Below are 23,726 nucleotides of genomic sequence, written 5' to 3'. Positions count from 1 at the left end.
GCCAGACTACTGTTTGTAACTGCACATGGGGACAAATATCGTACTTTTTCCGAAATGTCCTCTGGTCTGATGAAACAAAAATAGAACTGTTTGGCCATAATGACCATTGTTATGTTTGGAGGAAAAAGGGGAAGGCTTGCAAGCCGAAGAACACCATCCCAACCGTGAAGCACGGGAGTGGCAGCATCATGTTGTGGGGGTGCATTGCTGCAGGAAGAACTGATGCACTTCACAAAATAGATGGCATCATGAGGGAGGATAATTATGTGGATATATTGAAGCAACATCTCAAGAGAACAGTCAGGAAGTTAAAGGTTGGTTGCAAATGGGTCTCCAAATGGACAATGACCCCAAGCATACTTCCAAATTTGTGGCAAAATGGCTTAAGGACAACAAAGTCAAGGTATTGGAGTGGCCATCACAAAGTCCTGACCTCAATCCTATAGAAAATTTGTGGGCAGAACTGAAAAAGCATGTGCGAGCATGGAGGCCTACAAACCTGACTCAGTTACACCAGCTCTGTCAGGTGGAATGGGCCAAAATTCCCCCAACTTATTGTGGGAAGCTTGTGGAGGGCTGCCTGAAACGTTTGACCCAAGTTAAACAATTTAAAGGCAATGCTACCAAATACTAATTGAGTGTATGTAAACTTCTGACCCACAGGGAATGTGATGAAAGAAATAAAAGCTGAAATAAATCATTCTCTCTACTATTATTCTGACATTTCACATTCTTAAAATATAGTGGTGATCCTAACTGACTTAAGACAGGGGATTTTTACTAGGATTAAATGTCAGGAATTGTGAAAAACTGAGTTTAAATGTATTTGGCTAAGGTGTATGTAAACTTCCGACTTCAACTGTACCTACCTCATCCCCATATTTGTTTTTGTTTTTCTGCTCTTTTGTACACCAGTATTTCTACTTGCATATCCTCATCTGCACATACAGTGGGGAGAACAAGTATTTGATACACTGCCGATTTTGCAGGTTTTCCTACTTACAAAGCATGTAGAGGTCTGTCATTTTTTATCATAGGTACACTTCAACTGTGAGAGACGGAATCTAAAACAAAAATCCAGAAAATCACATTGTATGATTTTTAAGTAATTAATTTGCATTTTATTGCATGACATAAGTATTTGATACATCAGAAAAGCAGAACTGAATATTTGGTACAGAAACCTTAGTTTGCAATTACAGAGATCTTACGTTTCCTGTAGTTCTTGACCAGGTTTGCACACACTGCAGCAGGGATTTTGGCCCACTCCTCCATACAGACCTTCTCCAGATCCTTCAGGTTTCGGGGCTGTCGCTGGGCAATACGGACTTTCGGCTCCCTCCAAAGATTTTCTATTGGGTTCAGGTCTGGAGACTGGCTAGGCCACTCCAGGACCTTGAGATGCTTCTTACGGAGCCACTCCTTAGTTGCCCTGGCTGTGTGTTTCGGGTCGTTGTCATGCTGGAAGACCCAGCCACGACCCATCTTCAATGCTCTTACTGAGGGAAGGAGGTTGTTGGTCAAGATCTCGCGATACATGGCCCCATCCATCCTCCCCTCAATACGGTGCAGTCGTCCTGTCCCCTTTGCAGAAAAGCATCCCCAAAGAATGATGTTTCCACCTCCATGCTTCACGGTTGGGATGGTGTTCTTGGGGTTGTACTCATCCTTCTATTCCTCCAAACACGGCGAGTGGAGTTTAGAGCAAAAAGCTCTATTTTTGTCTCATCAGACCACATGACCTTCTCCCATTCCTCCTCTGGATCATCCAGATGGTCATTGGCAAACTTCAGACGGGCCTGGACATGCGCTGGCTTGAGCAGGGGGACCTTGCGTGCGCTGCAGGATTTTAATCCATGACGGCGTAGTGTGTTACTAATGGTTTTCTTTGAGACTGTGGTCCCAGCTCTCTTCAGGTCATTGACCAGATCCTGCCGTGTAGTTCTGGGCTGATCCCTCACATTCCTCATGATCATTGATGCCCCACGAGGTGAGATCTTGCATGGAGCCCCAGACCGAGGGTGATTGACCGTCATCTTGAACTTCTTCCATTTTCTAATAATTGTGCCAACAGTTGTTGCCTTCTCACCAAGCTGCTTGGCTATTGTCCTGTAGCCCATCCCAGCCTTGTACAGGTCTACAATTTATCCCTGATGTCCTTACACAGCTCTCTGGTCTTGGCCATTGTGGAGAGGTTGGAGTCTGTTTGATTGAGTGTGTGGACAGGTGTCTTTTATACAGGTAACGAGTTCAAACAGGTGCAGTTAATACAGGTAATGAGTGGAGAACAGGAGGGCTTCTTAAAGAAAAACTAACAGGTCTGTGAGAGCCGGAATTCTTACTGGTTGGTAGGTGATCAAATACTTATGTCATGCAATAAAATGCAAATGAATTACTTAAAAATCCTACAATGTGATTTTCTGGATTTTTGTTTTAGATTCCGTCTCCCACAGTTGAAGTGTACCTATGATAAAAATTACAGACCTCTACATGCTTTGTAAGTAGGAAAACTTGCAAAATCGGCAGTGTATCAAATACTTGTTCTCCCCACTGTATATCACTCCAGTGTAAATTTCTACATTTTAATTACTTCGCCACTATGGCCTATTTATTGCCTTACCTGCTTACTTAATTTGCACACACAGTATACAGATTTTTCTGTTGTGTCATTGACTGTACGTTTGTTTATCTCATGTGTAACTCTGTGTTGTTGTTTTTGTCGCACTGCTTTGCGTTATCTTGGCCAGGTCGCAGTTGTAAATGAAAACTGATTCTCAACTGGCCTACCTGGTTAAATAAAGGCGAAATAAATAAAAATATGATAAACTGTCACGTTCCTGACCGGTTTTCTGTTATTTTGTATGTGTTTGACGTTTTGTGTTTCTATGTTGGTTTAATGGGTACCTGATATGGTTCTCAATTAGAGGCAGGTGGTTTTCATCTCCTCTGATTGAGAATCATATTAAGGTAGGTGGTGTCACATTGTTTGTTTGTGGGTGGTTGTCTCCTGTGTCTGTGTCAGTGTATGTTACGCCACACGGGACTGTTTCGGTTTGTTTGTTCGTTCGGTTTTTGTGTAGTCTGTTTTTCCTGTTCGTGTGTTCTTCGTGTTTCATGTAAGTTCTTACGTTCAGGTCAGTCTACGTGTTTTGTTGTTTTGTTTCTATTCAAGTGTTCGTCGTGTTTTCGGTTGTTTAAATAAATATCATGTCTTATCACGACGCTGCGTTTTTGTTCAATCCCTGCTCCTCAACACCGTTACATAAACAAAAATGTTGAGTAAGTGGCTTTTACCCAAAATGAGTATGTATGTCGTGAAATTAGAATACTTTTGTTTTGACACTAGAGAAAACAACTCTATGTCCATTCCTTCATTCATGAGTTGAGAGATCTTTGACTGTATGCCTATTGCCTATACAGTGGGCTCCAAAATGACTGGCACCCCTGACTGGCAATGCACAAACAATACTTAAAAAATATAAACAATATAATTATTGAGATGAACTCAAAATACCAACATGTGAGAAATACTGTACTTTATTCATGTTTCAATGGGACCCACCAAAATAATTTATTGATTTAATTTAAAATCAATGTCCTCCAAATCAAGGTTTCACAATTAATGGCACCCTTAAAGCTTATTGTAAATAACATCTACCAAAATTAAACCAGGAATTAAATTTGACTTATTTAAGTTTATCTAAGTCTTAAGGAACTATATTGAGCCATTACATCACTTCCTGTTTCATTAGGGTATAAAAATGAGGTAACATGTAGGTAATATCCCTTTGTCATCCAACACCATGAAGAAAACAAAATATCTGGCAGTTCAAAAGAGACAGATGGTCATAGACCTTCATAAATCTGGTAATGGCTACAAGAAGATCCACAAATGATTGAATATACCACTGAGCACTGTCAGGGCAATTATTTAAAAAAAATATGGAACAGTTGAAAGCTTCACGGGTAGACGGAAATGCATTTCCCCCCCCAGGATAGGGAGGAGGATGGTGAGAGAAGCAACAAAACCCCCAAGAATCACTGTGAAATAATTGCAGGCCTTGGTGGCGTCTTGGGGTCACCAGGTTTCAAAAAGCACCATCAGATGCCACCTCCACAACCACAGGCTCTTTGGAAGGGTTGCCAGAAGAAAGACCTTTCTGACCCCAAGACACAGACGCAAGTGCTTGGAGTTTGCCAAACGTCATTTCAATTATGACTGGAAGAAGGTGCTCTGGTCAGATACAGCACCGGCATGTTTGGCGTCGAAACAGAGATGCATACAAGGAGAGGCACCTCATACCCATGGTGAAATATGGTGGTGGGTCAGTGATGTTTTGGGGCTGTTTTAATTCCAGAGGTACAGGGGCACGAGTTAAGATTGATGGCATAATGAATTCCACCAAGTATCAGGCAATTTTGGCTGACAATCTGGTTGCCTCTGCCAGAAGGCTGGAACTTGTCCGTAGGTGGACTTTCCAACAAGACAATGACCCAAAATATACCTCAAGATCCACACAGAAATGGTTCTGTGACAAGTCAATCCAATCAAAAACCTGTGGGCTGAGTTGAAGAGGGCAGTTGAAACCCAAAAATGTGAAGGATCCTGAAAGGATCTGTGTAGAGAAATGGTCCAAAATCCCTCCAAATGTGTTACTTAACCTTGCTGTTATCCTTGCCAGAGGTGGTTGCTCTAAGTACTAAGTGAGGAGTGCCAATAATTATGAAACCTTGATTTTGGTGAAATGTATTTTGTATTAAATAATTGTATAATTTTGGTTGGTTCCATTGAAACATTAATAATGTTAATAATAACATCAATGATGTTGCTCTTGCTGCGGGCGATTCCCTGATCCACCTCTACGCAGACGACACCATTCTATATACTTCCGGCCCTTCCTTGGACACTGTGCTATCTAACCTCCAAACGAGCTTCAATGCCATACAACACTCCTTCCGTGGCCTCCAACTGCTCTTAAACGCTAGTAAAACCAAATGCATGCTTTTCAACCGTTCGCTGCCTGCACCCGCACGCCCGACTAGCATCACCACCCTGGACGGTTCCGACCTAGAATATGTGGACATCTATAAGTACCTAGGTGTCTGGCTAGACTGCAAACTCTCCTTCCAGACTCATATCAAACATCTCCAATCCAAAATCAAATCAAGAATCGGCTTTCTATTCCGCAACAAAGCCTCCTTCACTCACGCCGCCAAACTTACCCTAGTAAAACTGACTATCCTACCGATCCTCGACTTCGGCGATGTCATCTACAAAATAGCTTCCAATACTCTACTCAGCAAACTGGATGCAGTTTATCACAGTGCCATTCGTTTTGTTACTAAAGCACCTTATACGACCCACCACTGCGACCTGTATGCCCTAGTCGGCTGGCCCTCGCTACATGTTCGTCGTCAGACCCACTGGCTCCAGGTCATCTACAAGGCTATGCTAGGTAAAGTGCCGCCTTATCTCAGTTCACTGGTCACGATGGCTACACCCACCCGCAGCACGCGCTCCAGCAGGTGTATCTCACTGATCATCCCTAAAGCCAAAACCTCATTTGGACGCCTCTCCTTCCAGTTCTCTGCTGCCTGCGACTGGAACGAATTGCAAAAATCTCTGAAGTTGGAGACTTTTATCTCCCTCAACAACTTTAAAAATCTGCTATCTGAGCAGCTAACCGATCGCTGCAGCTGTACATAGTCCATCTGTAAACTACCCACCCAATTTACCTACCTCACCCCCCATACTGCTTTTATTTATTTACTTTTCTGCTCTTTTGCACACCAGTATCTCTTCTTGCACATGATCATCTGATGATTTATCACTCCAGTGTTAATCTGCTAAATTGTAATTATTCGATTTATTGCCTACCTCATGCCTTTTGCACACATTGTATATAGATTCTCTTTTTTTTCTACCATGTTATTGACTTGTTTATTGTTTACTCCATGTGTAACTCTGTGTTGTCTGTTCACACTGCTATGCTTTATCTTGGCCAGGTCGCAGTTGCAAATGAGAACTTGTTCTCAACTAGCCTACCTGGTTAAATAAAGGTGAAATAAAAAAATAAAATAAAAAAATGTACAGTATTTCTCACAAGTTGGTATTTTGAGTTTATCTCTAATTATATTTTTTATATATTTTTAAGTATTGTTTGTGCATTGCCAGTCAGTGGTGCTAGTCATTTTGGAGCCCACTGTAGGTGAAGCCTACCCATAGAGTCTATGGCATAGACTGTATAAAAATGGTGAATATAAAAATAAGCGTAGGCCTGCCATCCTTCATTTACAGAGACCATGCCTCTCTAGATAAGCAAAAACTACATATCCCAGGAAGCATTGAAAACATCGGGAGCTTTATGGAACAGCGCTGCTGCAGACTGTGTGAGTCCTCGATCGCTCGCAATTTGGGGAGCTCGTGGGAAAGCCGTTGGAGACCTACTTCTCGAAACAAGAGTACAACAATAAATGCCGTAATTTCCATTTGTTGGTTTTACAGAATTCTTCGTTTAGAATGGGTAATGGGCTCAATAAGGTATGTTATTCGTTGATATACAGCCTATGCATGCGCTCCTAAAGCAAAGTTTACGCAAGGTCGCTGAGTAGGCTACAGTAGTTCTGTAGACAGGGAGTTTCAATGCATATAGAATGTCAATCAAACGCGTGTAGTAAAATGTGTTTAATGCGTGTGTTCTATTGGTGTTATGAACACGTATTACGTCTAATTTATATTGAATCGGTGCACAATTGCATAATACCATATTGCACTTCAGGCCATCTGCCATAAGAGTGTCTGTTTGTCGCTGTATGTATGCTACTGTACACTGTACACTTTAATGACTCTAGCTGTCTATCAAAGTAGACACACCCGGTGTGTAGGCGTTGTGCTTTTACAGTCCAACTCCTTGGCTACACATTGGACAGATTTCTGTTGAAAATGATCAAAGCATGCTACATTTGCTGATATTACTTATGGGTGTAATGCATTGCTGTGTCTTATCACATACAGTAGGCTACATGTCATCATGGATACTTTAGCAATTGACCTTCTCAAATGTTGGCTTGGTACTTGGTGTACACAACAGGTGTCATCAACTCATTTCAATTGGAAAAGCTTTCTGCACCTCTCATCACTGTTATTCCAGCTGGGTTGGAGATGGGGGAGGAGAGGTATGAGGGACGCAGGCACACACACAGACACACACACACACACACAGACACACACACACACACACACACACACACACACACACACACACACACACACACACACACACACACACACACACACACACACACACACACAGTGGATGAAAAAGTACCCAGTGACTCAAGTAAAAGGGAATGTTATGGATAGCCAGGGGCACACTCCAACACTACACTGTCTACACTGTATTTCTGATCAATTTGATGTTATTTCAATGTACCAAAATTTTTGCTTTTCTTTCAAAAACAAGGACATTTCTAAGTGACCCCAAACTTTTGAATGGTAGTATACACACACACACAGATCCTACATTAACATGTCTTATTATCACTATTATTTTGTGTGGCATCCGAGTGAACTGTGTCGGTTATGTGAGCTCACTCGCCTCTGGTATTTGGTGTCAAACTAAATATACAGTCTCTGCACCTCCATGTTGTCTTTCCTTGAGAACACAGGCTATATATTTGAGTTTCGTCTTTGCTGTTAATAGTGGCACAGGTGTATAGGCCCAGGGGCTTGTGTTTTAAGTAGTAATATGGTTGCTTAGCCTAGTTATTTGTGTAATGAATGAAATGCTTGTTGTAATTATGTCAGGTTTAAGAACACTGGTGAATGTAAATAACAGGTCACACAATAATATTCTATGCTTACCTTCCCATAGGTCCTGCCTGACTTGTACTTGGGAAACTTCAAAGGTAAGTGTTTCTTCCCAGCTGTACTGGTCAAAGGCTTGAGCGAAGGATAAGACCAATGAAGACACCCCTTCACCATTTTCCCTTCCAGTACATTTCAGTTGCACATTCATATTTGAGAACATTCTATGAATATTTAATAGATGATTCATGTGTTTGTCATTCAATACTTGTTTTCCTTTAGATGCGAGGGACAGGGAACAGTTAGCAAGGAACAACATCACACACATCCTCTCCATCCATGACAGTGCAGCTCCTATCCTGCCGGTAAGAAAACAATTCCCAGTGGACCATTCGCTAGATCAAAATGGCTAAATACCGCATCAGACATCCTTTCAGCATTATATTATATGAATGTACGTGATCTAATGACACCTGACACATGCATTAACACACGTTCTTTAATGCTTGTCTGTATCATACGCACACACAAAATCCAGTTTCAAAATCCAATTTAGATGGATGTTAATGTTACAAATCAAGATTTGCATCCAAAAATGAGGACACAGTTTGGTTAAGCAAATAAATTGACAGTCCCCATGTCAGTCCTCATGACTGCTCTTCCCATAAGAGCATGGTATATGTTTGCCCCTGTACCAGTCTGTCAGGTAATTCAGGACAGCAGTATGGGAATGTGGCTTAGTGTGTAATATTAGACTAGGCCCCATCCCAAACAAAACAGGTTCACATTACATCAATAGAAATCATTTGTTGGAGCCTGTATGAGCTCTGTGGGAGGGTGTAGGCGGTAGAGAGGAGTATTCATTTTAGTTTCTGACCCAGTGCTCTGGCTCTAGCTTGTGTGGGATTTGGTGTTCTCATATTCTACTACTCCCTATAGAAACTAGCACAGTCTGTCCCATTCCTTTACTTCCTCACTACAGCTGCAATCACCACATCAGAAACACAGTCTATAGGATAGGACCTGGTGTGTAAGCTTACATAATGGTTTTTATTGTTTGCAGACACACTTGTAAGACTGAGAGCATTATGTAATAGTGTGTACAGAGTGGTGTTTACAACGATCCTGTCGGCATGCTTTGCCTATTAGATTGTAATTGTGTTAGAGCGTATAACAGTTGTATGTTTTCCTGCAGGAGATTACCTATCTATGCATCTCAGCAGCAGACCTGCCCACACAAAACCTGTAAGTACCCCAACACACAGCACCACACAGTACACAAGGCTACCATACAGAACAGAACAGAACAGCACCGGACTGAAGCAGACTAGACCAGTCAGATCCATTCTATCCAGCACACACACTCTGTGTGGGCGTCTCTAGTTCATGTTCTCCTGATATGAAAATGATATGCTTCACATGCTCACCAGTTGACTGTGAATCAAAGCACTGAATAAATCACCAGCTGACTAGGCGATTCAGCTAATGAGAAATCATGGAATGCTTTTTACTCATTCGGATTAAGACAAAAAACATGCAGAGATGTACTGAGCACCGACATATCAACATATACATGCATAAATAGGTGGATAGATAGATGCTGTAAAAATACATGCACATATGCACACACACATTTCCTCTGGTTGAGTGTATAGAGTGCAGGTGGCCTGGTCCTCTATGCAGGAAGGAACAGGATGTCTCTGGTTCTCTATGAGTTGTCACGTCCGTCTGCACTGCGCCTCTATTTTTATAACACCCCCCAAAAAGACGCACGCACTCACGCACACACTAACACCCAGGCACCCAGATGTCGCTGTCAACTCCCCTGTTACTCCCACAGCTTGCCTCTCCAGCAAGGTGTGTGAAACCTGCAAGTGAAATGTTAAACTGGCCCTGGCTAGCCAGAGATGGACAGACACCACTTGCTCATCCTGGTCCTGTCAGGAGGATAGATGGATGGCCCTAGGGCCTAGAAGAACACACCCATGCTCACCCCTACGGCCCTCCCCTCACCCATACCCTTCACTGCTCGCACACCACAGGTGGCTGATGGCACTGTAATTTTGGAGTATGGGCTCATAGTAATGGCTGTAACGGAATAAATGGAATAGTATCGAACACATCAAACACATGGTTTCCATGTGTGTTTTTCCACCTTTCCATTCACTCCATTCCAGCCATTATTATGAGTCGTTCTCCTCTCAGCATTATGAGTCGTTACCCACTCATCCCCCCACTTTCTATAACTGGGGTGGAGGGCCCGTTTTACAGCTTTTTTGTTAACTTTAATGTTACTTGTCCTATATGCTTTGTCTTCCACAACAGATACAATGTTGTTACCATTGTGGGAATGGTAACTGGTTTGTTATTGTGTTATGACCTGCTTATGACTGTACATAACCTGTATGTGTGTCATTCTCAGGACACAGCACTTCAAACAGAGCATTATGTTCATGCACGAGTCCCGGCTGAAAGGAGAGGGCTGTCTGGTCCACTGGTGAGTCATAAACTTCTTAATTTGTCCATCTGTTACTGTATCTCTGGGTTAATCTGAGTGCTCACAAGTGAACCCATGTGTGACTATGGTAAGCAGCACATAGACAGATAACACAGAAAGCTATTCTTGAACTTCCCCAAACAACAATCTTGATTTGAATGTATTGTGTTGTTAAATTATTTGAGGTATCTCTGGTGAGGGTCTTCTGAGAAATACAGAAGACCCTTCCTTTATATAAATGTTCTAATGTTGCCTCCACAGCCTCTATCTTTGACTTCCAATTCAAGTAAATGTATTGTCTATTAATATGACCTGCTGATGTCCATGCCCTTTATCTCTATCATGGCCATGCCGGCTCCTATCCATCTCTCCCTCTTAAATGTAAAGTCCCCATATTTGGGGACCCTATTTGATTTGTTTTATTCAATTCAGGCTGGTATGAGAACGGTAGCCCCTATCTGCAAAACCAGGATGTCTGCGGAAAGCTGAGTATCTTGGCTATTGATCGGCGCCTTCAAATCTTTGGTGTGACTTACTACCATATATGGGCCTACGAATTTATAAGGGCAGGCCGAGCCGATGACCTCATTTCAAGATGGCTGCTACCTACATTCCGGTTAGCGTTGTGAAGCATAAACAAAATAATCACGGAATACGTTGATACACACCAAAAGCCGGGACAGATATCTTATTCATCTGCCTGTGACCTACTGTTATTGATCACCAGTGCCGAGAGTCAAAATGTTTATTTTACACAGCGTTTTCATCAAACAAATCATAATCGTGTGTCTCCCGGGTGGCGCAGTGGTCTAGGGCACTGCATCGCAGTGCTAGCTGCTCCACCAGAGTCTCTGGGTTCGCGCCCAGGCTGGGCTGGGTTCGCGCCCAGGCTCTGTCGCAGCCGGCCGCAACCGGGAGATCCGTGGGGCGACGCACAATTGGCATAGCGTCGTCCGGGTTAGGGAGGGTTTGGCCGGTAGGGAGGGTTTGGCCGGTAGGGATATCCTTGTCTCAGTATGTAAAAATGTAATAAAAATGTATGCACTCTACTGTAAGTCGCTCTGGATAAGAGCGTCTGCTCTTGGCCGGTAGGGATATCCTTGTCTCAGTATGTAAAAAATGTAATAAAAATGTATGCACTCTACTGTAAGTCGCTCTGGATAAGAGCGTCTGCTAAATGACTAAAATGTAAATGTAATCGAATCAATTTTTATTTGTCACATGGGCCGAATACAAGTGTAGACCTTACCGTGAAATGCTTATTTACAAGCCCTTAACCATCAGTGCAGTTCAAGAAGAGTTAAGAAAATATTTACAAAATAAACTAAAGTAAAAATAATAAAAAATAACAAAGTAATAACGAGGCTATATACAGGGGGTACCGGTACCGAGTCAGTGTGAGGGGGTACAGGTTAGTTGAGCTAATTTGTACATGTAGGTAAGGGTGAAGTGACTATGCATAGATAATAAACAGCGAGTAGCAGCAGTGTACAAAACAAATGGAGGGGGGGTCAATGTAATAGTCCGGTGGCCATTTGATTAATTGTTCAGCAGTCTTATGGCTTGGGGGTAGAAGCTTTTGGTCCTAGTACAGCTTGCCGTGCGGTAGCAGAGAAAACAGTCTATGACTTGGGTGACTGGAGTCTCTGACAATTTTATTCCTCTGACACCACCTATTATATTTATTTTACCAGGCAAGTCAGTTAAGGACAAATTCTTATTTTCAATGAAGGCCTAGGAACAGTGGGTTTAGGGGCAGAACGACAGATTTTTACCTTGTCAGCTCGGGGATTCGATCTTGCAACCTTCCGGTTACTAGTCCAACGCTCTAACCACTAGGATACCTGCCGCCCCAGGTTATATAGGTCCTGGATGGCAGGAAGCTTGGCCCCAGTGATGTACTGGGCCGTACGCACTACCGTCTGTAGCGCCTTACGGTCAGATGCCGAGCAGTTGCCATATGCAACAGGTCAGGATACTCTCGATGGTGCAGCTGTAGAACCTTTTGAAGATTTGGGGACCCATGCCAAATCCTCATGGGTCTTACAAGGTAAGCTTCGATTTGGTCTGTGTTTTCGCTACATGGGGCGTATGAAATTAATCCTTAGGTTGGTAGGAACAAATCTAGCTTATTGCCAATGTTATCTGATGATGTATGACTTCATGGCAAGATCGAATGTCCAATGTCCACCGAGTGACTATATCTTTGCGCATCAAAAATATGACAGCAGGCATCCATTACACAGGGAATTGGCTACTATGGCACCTTGACAGTCTTGTAGCCAATGAGGTAAGCTTTCCAGGGATATGCAGTGGACCTGGGTGGGACAAAGCAAGGCCTAGAACCTTTTATGCGTAATGCGAACTATTGCTACCTGGCTCAGAGATGAGACGATGCTACATTACATTGTAAACAGATTTCATCACTTTAGCATAAAATGCTTCTCAAGGGGTAAAAAAAAGGTAAAAACTAAGAATATCGAACAGAAACCTAAAAAGAAAGCAACTATGAATAAGTATACCGACATAGAAGCTTTGAATAAAATACTGGAGTCGGACTCGGATCAAATCAAATTTTATTAGTCACATACACATGGTTAGCAGATGTTAATGCGAGTGTAGCGAAATGCTTGTGCTTCTAGTTCCGACAATGCAGTAATAACAACAAGTAATCTAACCTAACAATTCCACAACTACTACCTTATACACACAAGTGTAAAGGGATAAAGAATATGTACATAAAGATATATGAATGAGTGATGGTACAGAACGGCATAGGCAAGATGCAGTAGATGGTATAGAGTACGGTATATACATATGAGATGAGTACTGTAGGGTATGTAAACATAAGTGGCATAGTTTAAAGTGGCTAGTGGTACATGTATTACATAAAGATGGCAAGATGCAGTAGATGATATAGAGTACAGTATATACATATACATATGAGATGGGTAATGTAGGGTATGTAAACATTATATTAAGTGGCATTGTTTAAAGTGGCTAGTGGTACATTTTTACATAATTTCCATCAATTCCCATTTTTAAAGTGGCTGGAGTTGAGTCAGTATGTTGGCAGCGGCCGCTAAATGTTAGTGGTGGCTGTTTAACAGTCTGATGGCCTTGAGATAGAAGCTGTTTTTCAGTCTCTCGGTCCCTGCTTTGATGCACCTGTACTGACCTCGCCTTCTGGATGATAGCGGGGTGAACAGGCAGTGGCTTGGGTGGTTGTTGTCCTTGATGATCTTTATGGCCTTCCTGTGACATCGGGTGGTGTAGGTGTCCTGGAGGGCAGGTAGTTTGCCCCCGGTGATGCGTTCTGCAGACCTCACTACCCTCTGGAGAGCCTTACGGTTGTGGGCGGAGCAGTTGCCGTACCAGGCGGTGATACAGCCCGACAGGATGCTCTCGATTGTGCATCTGTAGAAGTTTGTGAGTGCTTTTGGTGACAAGCCGAATTTCTTCAGCCTCCTGAGGTTGAAGAGGCGCTGCTGCGCCTTCTTCACAACGCTGTCTGTGTGGGTGGACCAATTCAGTTTGTCCGTGATGTGTACACCGAGGAACTTAAAACTTTCCACCTTCTCCACTACTGACCCGTCGATGTGGATAGGGGGGTGCTCCCTCTGCTGTTTCCTGAAGTCCACAATCATCTCCTTTGTTTTGTTGACGTTGAGTGTGAGGTTATTTTCCTGACACCACACTCCGAGGGCCCTCACCTCCTCCCTGTAGGCCGTCTCGTCGTTGTTGGTAATCAAGCCTACCACTGTAGTGTCATCCGCAAACTTGATGATTGAGTTGGAGGCGTGCATGGCCACGCAGTCGTGGGTGAACAGGGAGTACAGGAGAGGGCTCAGAACGCACCCTTGTGGGGCCCCAGTGTTGAGGATCAGCGGGGTGGAGATGTTGTTACCTACCCTCACCACCTGGGGGCGGCCCGTCAGGAAGTCCAGGACCCAGTTGCACAGGGCGGGGTCGAGACCAAGGGTCTCGAGCTTGATGACGAGTTTGGAGGGTACTATGGTGTTAAATGCTGAGCTGTAATCGATGAACAGCATTCTCACATAGGTATTCCTCTTGTCCAGATGGGTTAGGGCAGTGTGCAGTGTGGTTGCGATTGCGTCGTCTGTGGACCTATTGTGTCGGTAAGCAAATTGGAGTGGGTCTATGGTGTCCGGTAGGGTGGAGGTGATGTGGTCCTTGACTAGTCTCTCAAAGCACTTCATGATGACGGAAGTGAGTGCTACGGGGCGGTAGTCGTTTAGCTCAGTTACCTTGGCTTTCTTGGGAACAGGAACAATGGTGGCCCTCTTGAAGCATGTGGGAACAGCAGACTGGGATAAGGATTGATTGAATATGTCCGTAAACACACCAGCCAGCTGGTCTGCGCATGCTCTGAGGACGCGGCTGGGAATGCCGTCTGGGCCTGCAGCCTTGCGAGGGTTAACACGTTTAAATGTTTTACTCACCTCGGCTGCAGTGAAGGAGAGCCCGCAGGTTTTGGTAGCGGGCCGTGTCAGTGGCACTGTATTGTCCTCAAAGCGGGCAAAAAAGTTATTTAGCCTGTCTGGGAGCAAGACATCCTGGTCCGCGACGGGGCTGGTTTTCTTTTTGTAATCCGTGATAGACTGTAGACCCTGCCACATACCTCTTGTGTCTGAGCTGTTGAATTGCGACTCTATTTTGTCTCTGTACTGGGACTTAGCCTGTTTGATTGCCTTGCGGAGAGAATAGCTACACTGTTTGTATTCGGTCATGTTTCCGGTCACCTTGCCCTGGTTAAAAGCAGTGGTTCGCGCTTTCAGTTTCACGCGAATGCTGCCGTCAATCCACGGTTTCTGGTTTGGGAATGTTTTAATCGTTGCTGTGGGTACGACATCGTCAATGCACTTCCTAATGAACTCGCTCACCGAATCAGCATATTCGTCCATGTTGTTGTTGGACGCAATGCGGAACATATTCCAATCCGCGTGATCGAAGCAGTCTTGAAGCGTGGAATCAGATTGGTCGGACCAGCGTTGAACAGACCTGAGCGCGGGAGCTTGTTGTTTTAGTTTCTGTTTGTAGGCTGGAATCAACAAAATGGAGTCGTGGTCAGCTTTTCCGAAAGGAGGGCGGGGGAGGGCCTTATATGCGTCGCGGAAGTTAGTATAACAATGATCCAGGGTTTTACCAGCCCTGGTAGCACAATCGATATGCTGATAGAATTTAGGGAGTTTTGTTTTTAGATTAGCCTTGTTAAAATCCCCAGCTACGATGAATGCAGCCTCAGGGTGTGTGGTTTCCAGTTTACAAAGAGTCAGATAAAGTTTGTTCAGGGCCATCGATGTGTCTGCTTGGGGGGGAATATATACGGCTGTGGTTATGATCGAGGAGAATTCCCTTGGTAGATAATGCGGTCGACATTTGATTGTGAGGAGTTCTAGATCAGGTGAACAGAATGACTTGAGGTCCTGTGTGTTGTTATGATGATCACACCACGTCTCGTTAATCATAAGGCATACCCCCCCGCCCCTCTTCTTACCAGAAAGATGTTTGTTTCTGTCGGCGCGATGCGTGAAGAAACCAGCTGGCTGCACCGACTCCGTTAGCGTCTCTTGAGTTAGCCATGTTTCCGTGAAGCAGAGCACGTTGCAATCCCTGATGTCTTTCTGGAATGTTACCCGTGCTCGGATTTCATCAACCTTATTGTCAAGAGACTGGACATTGGCGAGTAGTATGCTAGGGAGTGGAGCGCGATGTGCCCGTCTCCGAAGCCTGACCAAGAGACCGCTACGTTTTCCCCTTTTACGGCGTCGCATAGGGTCCCCGGCTGGGATCAGATCCATTGTATTGGGTGGAAGGCAAAACACTGGATCCGTTTCGGGAAAGTCATATTCCTGGTTATAACGATGGTGAGTTGACGTTAATCGTATATTCAGTAGTTCCTCCCGACTGTATGTAATGAAACCTAAGATTACCTGGGGTACCGATGTAAGAAATAACACATAAAAAAACAAAATACTGCATATTTTCCAAGGAACGCGAAGCGAGGCGGCCATCTCGGTCGGCGCCATTTTGTTATTCAAGGGGAACGAAGATTTCGACTCGGCCGACGAAGATTGCTTTCTAGAAGGATTGGATCCACTTTTAGATCTGTAAGTAAATTATTTTCATGACTATATATTTACTATAGCTATTTTGTTTTTTTACTAATTTTCTGCTTTTTGTGCTTTGGATTTAGTTACCATAGGCCTATGTAACAAGTCATTTCAATGTTATATATTTCCAAAGTAGTTATTGTCTATGTTTCATATTAGTTCACTGTTTGCTGTTCTAAGTTTCATCTTTGTAACTTTGGAGAGGCCACTAAACTCTCATGGCCATTGTTTATTTGTGGTTCTCACCTCTGTCTTTGTCTCCAAAGTGTTACTGTTTGCATTGTGTGTGTGCTTCACACCTTCTATGAGAGTCACTGTACAGATAAAGTTTAGGCTTGGTGTTTTTACTTTACAGTAATGTCATTTTGTAAATGTAGTCAACTGTAATTCTGTGTCTTACAACAATATGTCCCTTTATTTTATTCACCACAGATTGGAGGATGCAGAAGATTTGGATGATGACTTTTGGGAGCCACCCCTTCCCTGCAAGCGCCCCCGACGGTCAAGGTTTTCACCCCTCACTTCAGTGTCAATCACCCCGTCTGATGATTCTACTACCACTACTCCGCAAAGACCCCACTCCTCTTCAACCACCCCCACTTCAGTGTCAATCACCCCGTCTGATGATTCTACTACCACTACTCCGCAAAGACCCCACTCCTCTTCAACCACCCCCACTTCAGTGTCAATCACCCCGTCTGATGGTTCTACTACGACTACTCCGCAAAGACCCCACTCCTCTTCAACCACCCCCACTTCAGTGTCAATCACCCCGTCTGATGGTTCTACTACGACTACTCCGCAAAGACCCCACTCCTCTTTTACCACCCCCACTTCAGTGTCAATCACCCCGTCTGATGGTTCTACTACGACTACTCCGCAAAGACCCCACTCCTCTTCAACCACCCCCACTTCAGTGTCAATCACCCCGTCTGATGGTTCTACTACGACTACTCCGCAAAGACCCCACTCCTCTTCAACCACCCTCACTTCAGTGTCAATCACCCCGTCTGATGGTTCTACTACGACTACTCCGCAAAGACCCCACTCCTCTTCAACCACCCCCACTTCAGTGTCAATCACCCCGTCTGATGATTCTACTACCACTACTCCGCAAAGACCCCACTCCTCTTCAACCACCCCCACTTCAGTGTCAATCACCCCGTCTGATGGTTCTACTACGACTACTCCGCAAAGACCCCACTCCTCTTCAACCACCCCCACTTCAGTGTCAATCACCCCGTCTGATGGTTCTACTACGACTACTCCGCAAAGACCCCACTCCTCTTCAACCACCCTCACTTCAGTGTCAATCACCCCGTCTGATGGTTCTACTACGACTACTCCGCAAAGGCCCCACTCCTCTTCAACCACCCCCATTGCAGTGTCAATCACCCCGTCTGATGATTCTACTACCACTACTCCGCAAAGGCCCCACTCCTCTTCAACCACCCCCACTGCAGTGTCAATCACCCCGTCTGATGGTTCTACTACCACTACTCCGCAAAGACCCCACTCCTCTTTTACCACCCCCACTGCAGTGTCAATCACCCCGTCTGATGATTCTACTACCACTACTCCACAAAGACCCCACTCCTCTTTTACCACCCCCACTGCAGTGTCAATCACCCCGTCTGATGATTCTACTACCACTACTCCACAAAGACCCCACTCCTCTTTTACCACCCCCATTGCAGGCCCTGGCACCAGTCCCCTCTGTGCAAGTTCATCTGGAGGTGCGGGGGCAGGGAGGAGATCTAGGCCTCAATAGAGAAGAGGGAGAGGGAGAGGGAGAGGCAGTGGAAGCAGCACAACAGAGGGAGAGGAAACTGAGGACAGGTGGCATACGGTCTTTGAAGATGATGAAGAACCAGAACAATTTAGGTTTAAACCCAAAGGCCCACAGTTGGTTAGTGATGAAACATACAGCCCCTTACAGCTGTTTCAGCTCTACTTTACAACCTCTTTACTGGGAACACTAATTACTAATACCAACAAGTATGGGGACAAGAAGCAGCCGGGGGGAAGGAAGATGTCCTGAAAACCTGTCATCTTGGGTGACATGCTCAACTACACTTCCTTGGTGATTTACATGGGACTGGTAAAGGTATCAAGACTAGTTCACAACTGGAGCAAGTCCCCACTCAATCGGTTTGAGTTCCCCACCTCCATCATGAGTGAAACTCGATTCTTGGCCATTAACCATACTATTCACATGAGTGACCCACAAAAGGATCAGGAGAATGACCAGAAGAAAGGGACTGCAGGGTATGATCGTCTTGCAAGAGTCAAGCCCCTGTATCATGACATGGTGGAGGTATGCAAAACTTACTTCCAGCCTGCTCAAAATCTATCTATAGATGAGCGCATGGTTGCCTCAAAGGCTTGAATTGGCTTGAAGCGATATATAAAATAAGCAGACCAAATGGGGCTACAAGCTCTTTGTGCTAGCCGATTCAGCCTCTGCCTACACGTGGAACTTTTTCATCTAAACTCAGCAAAAAAAGAAACGTCTCTTTTTCAGGACCCTGTCTTTCAAAGATAATTCGTAAACATCCAAATAACTTCACAGATCTTCATTGTAAAGCGTTTAAACACTGTTTCCCATGCTTGTTCAATGAACCATAAAAAAATAATGAACATGCACCTGTGGAACGGTCGTTATGACACTAACAGTTTACAGACAGTAGGCAATTAAGGGCACAGTTATGAACACTTAGGACACTAAAGAGGCCCTTTTACTGACTCTGAAAAACACCAAAAGAAAGATGCCCAGGGTCCCTGCTTATCTGCGTGAACGTGCCTTAGGCATGCTGCAAGGAGGCATGAGGACTGCAGATGTGGCCAGGGCAATAAATTGCAATGTCCGTACTGTGAGATGCCTAAGACAGTGCTACAGGGAGACAGGACGGACAGCTGATCGTCCTCGCAGTGGCAGACCACGTGTAACAACACCTGCACAGGATCGGTACATCCGAACATCACACCTGCGGGACAGGTACAGGATGGAAACAACTGCCCGAGTTACACCAGGAATGCACAATTTCTCCATCAGTGCTCAGACTGTCCGCAATAGGCTGAGAGAGGCCGGACTGAGGGCTTGTAGGCCTGTTGTAAGGCAGGTCCTCACCAGACATCACCGGCAGCAACGTCGCCTATGGGCACAAACCCACCGTCGCTGGACCAGACAGGACTGGCAAAAAGTGCTCTTCACTGACGAGTCGCGGTTTCATCTCACCAGGGTTGATGGTCGGATTTGCGTTTATTGTCGAAGGAAAGAGCGTTACACCGAGGCCTGTACTCTGGAGCGGGATCCATTTGGAGGTGGAGTGTCCATCATGGTCTGGGGCGTGTCACAGCATCATCGGACTGAGCATGTTGTCATTGAAGGCAATCTCATCGCTGTGGGTTACAGGGAAGACATCCTCCTCCATCATGTGGTACCCTTCCTGAAGGCTCATCCTGACATGACCCTCCAGCCTGACAATACCACCAGCCATACTGCTCGTTCTGTGTGTGATTTCCTGCGAGACAGGAATGTCAGTGTTCTGCCATGGCCAGCGAAGAGCCCAGATCTCAATCCCATTGAGCATGTCTGGGACCTGTTGGATAGGAGGGTGAGGGCTAGGGCCATTCCCCCAGAAATGTCCGGGAACTTGCAGGTGCCTTGGTGGAAGAGTAGGGTAACATCTCACAGCAATGCAGCTGGTGGCCACACCAGATACTGACTGTTACTTTTGATTTTGACCCCCCCTTTGTTCAGGGACACATTATTCCATTTCTGTTATGCAGTTGATGGACTTCCCCTTACTTGGCGGTGGGTACAAGCTCTTTGTGGACAATTGTTATTCTAGTCCCATAGTTTTCATAGACCTCGTGTCACCATTTGTCCTAACAGAATCGGTTTCCCCAAGACCAAGGTAAACAACATGAAAAGACAGCGGAGAGGGGGGCCATAACGTTGGATGAGGACTAACAAGCTGTTAGGGAAGTAACTATGCTCACGACACAGCATAAGGCATTCAGTAACGACCATGTCTCAAGGAGATTGAAAAATGCCAATGGGTGAGGAAGAATGTCCCCATTCCTGTTTCTGTGAAGGACTACAATGCCAGCATGGGGGGTGTCGACCTATTTGATGCTCTGATAGGCTACTACCAGGTCCTCCACAAGACCAGGAAGTGGTATAATACTTTTTTTACCACTTTGTGGACATTGCTACAGTAAATACTTTTATTCTCCACAAGCAGATGGCCAAAGCAAAGGTCAAACCCCTCGCTCCCAGTTGGCCTTCCAACAGCAGCTGGTGTTGAATATGGGGCCCAAAGCAACCTCACAACCACCACAGAACCCCCCTCACAGTGAGTGCCACTATCCAACACACATGCCAAAAGACAAAAGGAAGATCTGCAAGCATTGCACAAAACACAGGGGGGGGGGTGAAATGCCAGATCTTCTGTCCGATATCCCAGTTCGCTTTTTGTTTCCTGGCAGAGTGGGACTGCTTCAAAGACTATCATGACATGCACAAGCTATGGTGAAAGTGAAATCTAATCATCTACATCTGGGGTGTGAAACGAACACGAATGCCATTTGTAAATAGTTCAGCTTATTTCTATTTCAGAATTTTTTTTTTGTGAAAGACACGTGTGTAACCAAGTTTGTGTTTGATGAAGACATTTTTATATATTTTTTATGCATATCTATTGCTTTTATATTGTTTTTGTAAACAGTTCATTTGTATGTGGGACCAATACATTAAATATGCCTAGGCTAAACGTTCAGGCACTTTGGAGAGGCTACAAAAACACTTGGAATCACCTGTATGTCCCCCGAAACCACCACAATGTTTGAGAGAGGATGGTGTTTAAGAAATGTAGTTTTTATAAAGAACAATAACTTTTAGGCACCCCCAGTGTGCAAAAACAGTGCAATTACCACATTCGGACACTTTGGAGAGGTTGAAAGGGCACTTGAATGTACCCTGGGTACCTCATAACACCACCACACTGTTTGAGTGAGGTTGATATGGTAGACATTGTGTTTTTATACTGAACAAATAGCATTTAGGGATTGCAAATATGTACTAGCACTGGAATGATCCAATTTACAGACATATGCCACTTTGGAGAGGTTTAGGGACACTTGGAAACGTCCACACCTGACACCACTTACTAAAACATATTCCCATTTCTAGTTGTTAGGTGTATCAATCCCATTTGCTTTCTGATATTGTTCACATGTTGTGGAAGCCATCTTATGTGTTTTCAGCTCTAGTCATCAATTATTTACTTATAGCTTGTCAATAAAAAAATAAAAAACGTATTTTGGATGCGCTTGATCTTGTGTATTCTGAACTATGCCACTCCTATCTATCTTCTGATCATTTCCTCATAATCTCCCAGATGTCTTCTTTCCAAATATGCAACGGTTTTGCATGTCAGAATCATGTAATTACACATGAATAGCAGTTACTTTTCTATTTAGGCGGGAATCTACATTTTGCCATTACATTTAAGAGGTTAACCATCCATTCCTCTCTCCATGCAGTCTGGCGGGTGTGTCTCGGAGTGTCTCCCTGGTGGTGGCCTACATCATGACAGTGACAGGGCTGGGCTGGCAGGAGGCTCTGGCTGCTGTGAGGGTGGCTCGGCCCTGCGCTGGCCCCAACTTGGGGTTTCAGCGCCAGCTCCAGGAGTTTGAGACCACTCACGCTGACCAGGTCAATACAGAGGGAGGACAGGGGGGGAAATGTCAGTCTAGGTACATGTGACAGTGTAAGAGATGCAGGCACTCTTGGAGGGAATGGAAGTTCAATAAAAAGGAGTTTCTTATCATAAAAAATGTATGTGTTAAGCATTAAATCCTTCAGAGAGAGGAGTAGCCTTGTAGTTACTTGAGGAAGAGAATACAGCTGCCTCAACAGACAAGAATATTGACATACTGTATGTTGCTGTCTGTCTCTCCAGTACAGGGAGTGGCTTCGGCAGGAGTACAAAGAGAGTCCCTTCAATGACGAGGACGACATCCGCATCCTGTTGACAAGGAGTCTCAAACCCAACGGGGTGGCGGTGGAGGTGAATATTGAGCCCCCCACCCCTCCAGGATTGCAGGGTACCTGAGACCCCTTATCCAGGTCTTAAGTCTTGCATTGTGGGATGTTACCACTCTGGCCCCAAGGGGGGGGGGGGGGGGGGGTTCTCTCTCTGTCAGTACGCCGTTGGACCAGTCTCTCTCTCTGTTGTTGTCCCTTTGCTGGAGAAGACTGGGGGAGGATGGGCCGATTGATGCACCATTTTGAGAAGGTTTATTGATGTTTTATTATGGCTAATACTACTGGTTTCATTACCCCTATTTTATGTATATAGCTATGTATACCACGTTCTGTATTTGTACTTGTTTTTCTAAATCTTGAAAATGTATAATATTGTTACCATGTCATTTGTTTCTTCTTGAAGCCATGTCAGCTTTTTGTGCAATAATAAAAGGATTCAAGTCACTGTGATTAAATGGTTATTAACTGCTATGTGTGCTGTCAGATGCCATGTGATGACAGAAAGACATTCTCTGTGCTCTCTGTTTCGGGTCTATTTCCTGTTTGTGTCTAATGCAAAGGAAGCCTTGCATGACAGCAGTAAAAACAACCTTTTCAGCCACCTTTCACTGTCAGCATCGGAGGGATAGAGAGGGCTGGACATGAGTGCAACTAGTTCTGAAAAGTAACTACATTTAATTTGTCTGTAGCTTACCTATCAGCTTACCTATAGTGTAGACCTCCAATAGATATAGCATACAGTCTATGAAATAGACCCAGTTGATACTTAAGGTTATGCACATTTCACAACCACTGGAGGGCAGCAGTATTGCCATAGTAAAACCAATTTAGGCTATATTGTAGGCTATTTGTTAATGAAATGAATCCACTCTTCTCCACTAAAATATACCATATCAGTGTAATACTGTAATCACCTATCAGGAGGGTTGACAAAATTAAATAGAAATTCAATTTAAAAGCAATATAACTAAATTATGAAAATTATATACAGTGCATCTCGGATAGTATTCAGACCCCTTCACTTTTTCCACATTTTGTTATGTTACAGCCTTATTCTAAAATGGATTAAATTGTTCCCCCCCCCCTCATCAATTTACATACAATACCCCATAATGACAAAGCAAAAACAGGTTTTTAGAATTTTTTTCAAATGTATATATATCAAAAAATGAAATACAACATTTACTTAAGTTTTCAGACCTTTTACTCAGTATCTTGTTGAAGTACCTTAGG

General features: G+C 44.3%; 1 protein-coding gene across 1 annotated transcript; it reads left to right on the top strand.

Moving 5' to 3' along the window:
• The first annotated feature begins 6,377 nt into the window (after nt 1-6,377).
• dusp22b (dual specificity phosphatase 22b) lies at nt 6,378-22,937 on the top strand. Its single transcript, XM_071361657.1, has 7 exons — nt 6,378-6,541; nt 7,875-7,908; nt 8,090-8,172; nt 9,003-9,052; nt 10,230-10,304; nt 21,989-22,160; nt 22,408-22,937. Exons 1-7 carry the CDS (start codon nt 6,521-6,523, stop codon nt 22,558-22,560), a joined length of 588 nt encoding a protein of 195 aa, XP_071217758.1. The 5' UTR covers nt 6,378-6,520; the 3' UTR covers nt 22,561-22,937.
• Nucleotides 22,938-23,726: the final 789 nt, after the last annotated feature.

The sequence above is a fragment of the Salvelinus alpinus genome, chromosome 23, assembly GCF_045679555.1.
Source record: "Salvelinus alpinus chromosome 23, SLU_Salpinus.1, whole genome shotgun sequence".
Classification (NCBI taxonomy): domain Eukaryota; kingdom Metazoa; phylum Chordata; class Actinopteri; order Salmoniformes; family Salmonidae; genus Salvelinus; species Salvelinus alpinus.
The sequence above is the reverse complement of the archived record's forward strand: the minus strand, read 5'-3'. Positions and strand labels throughout refer to the sequence as shown.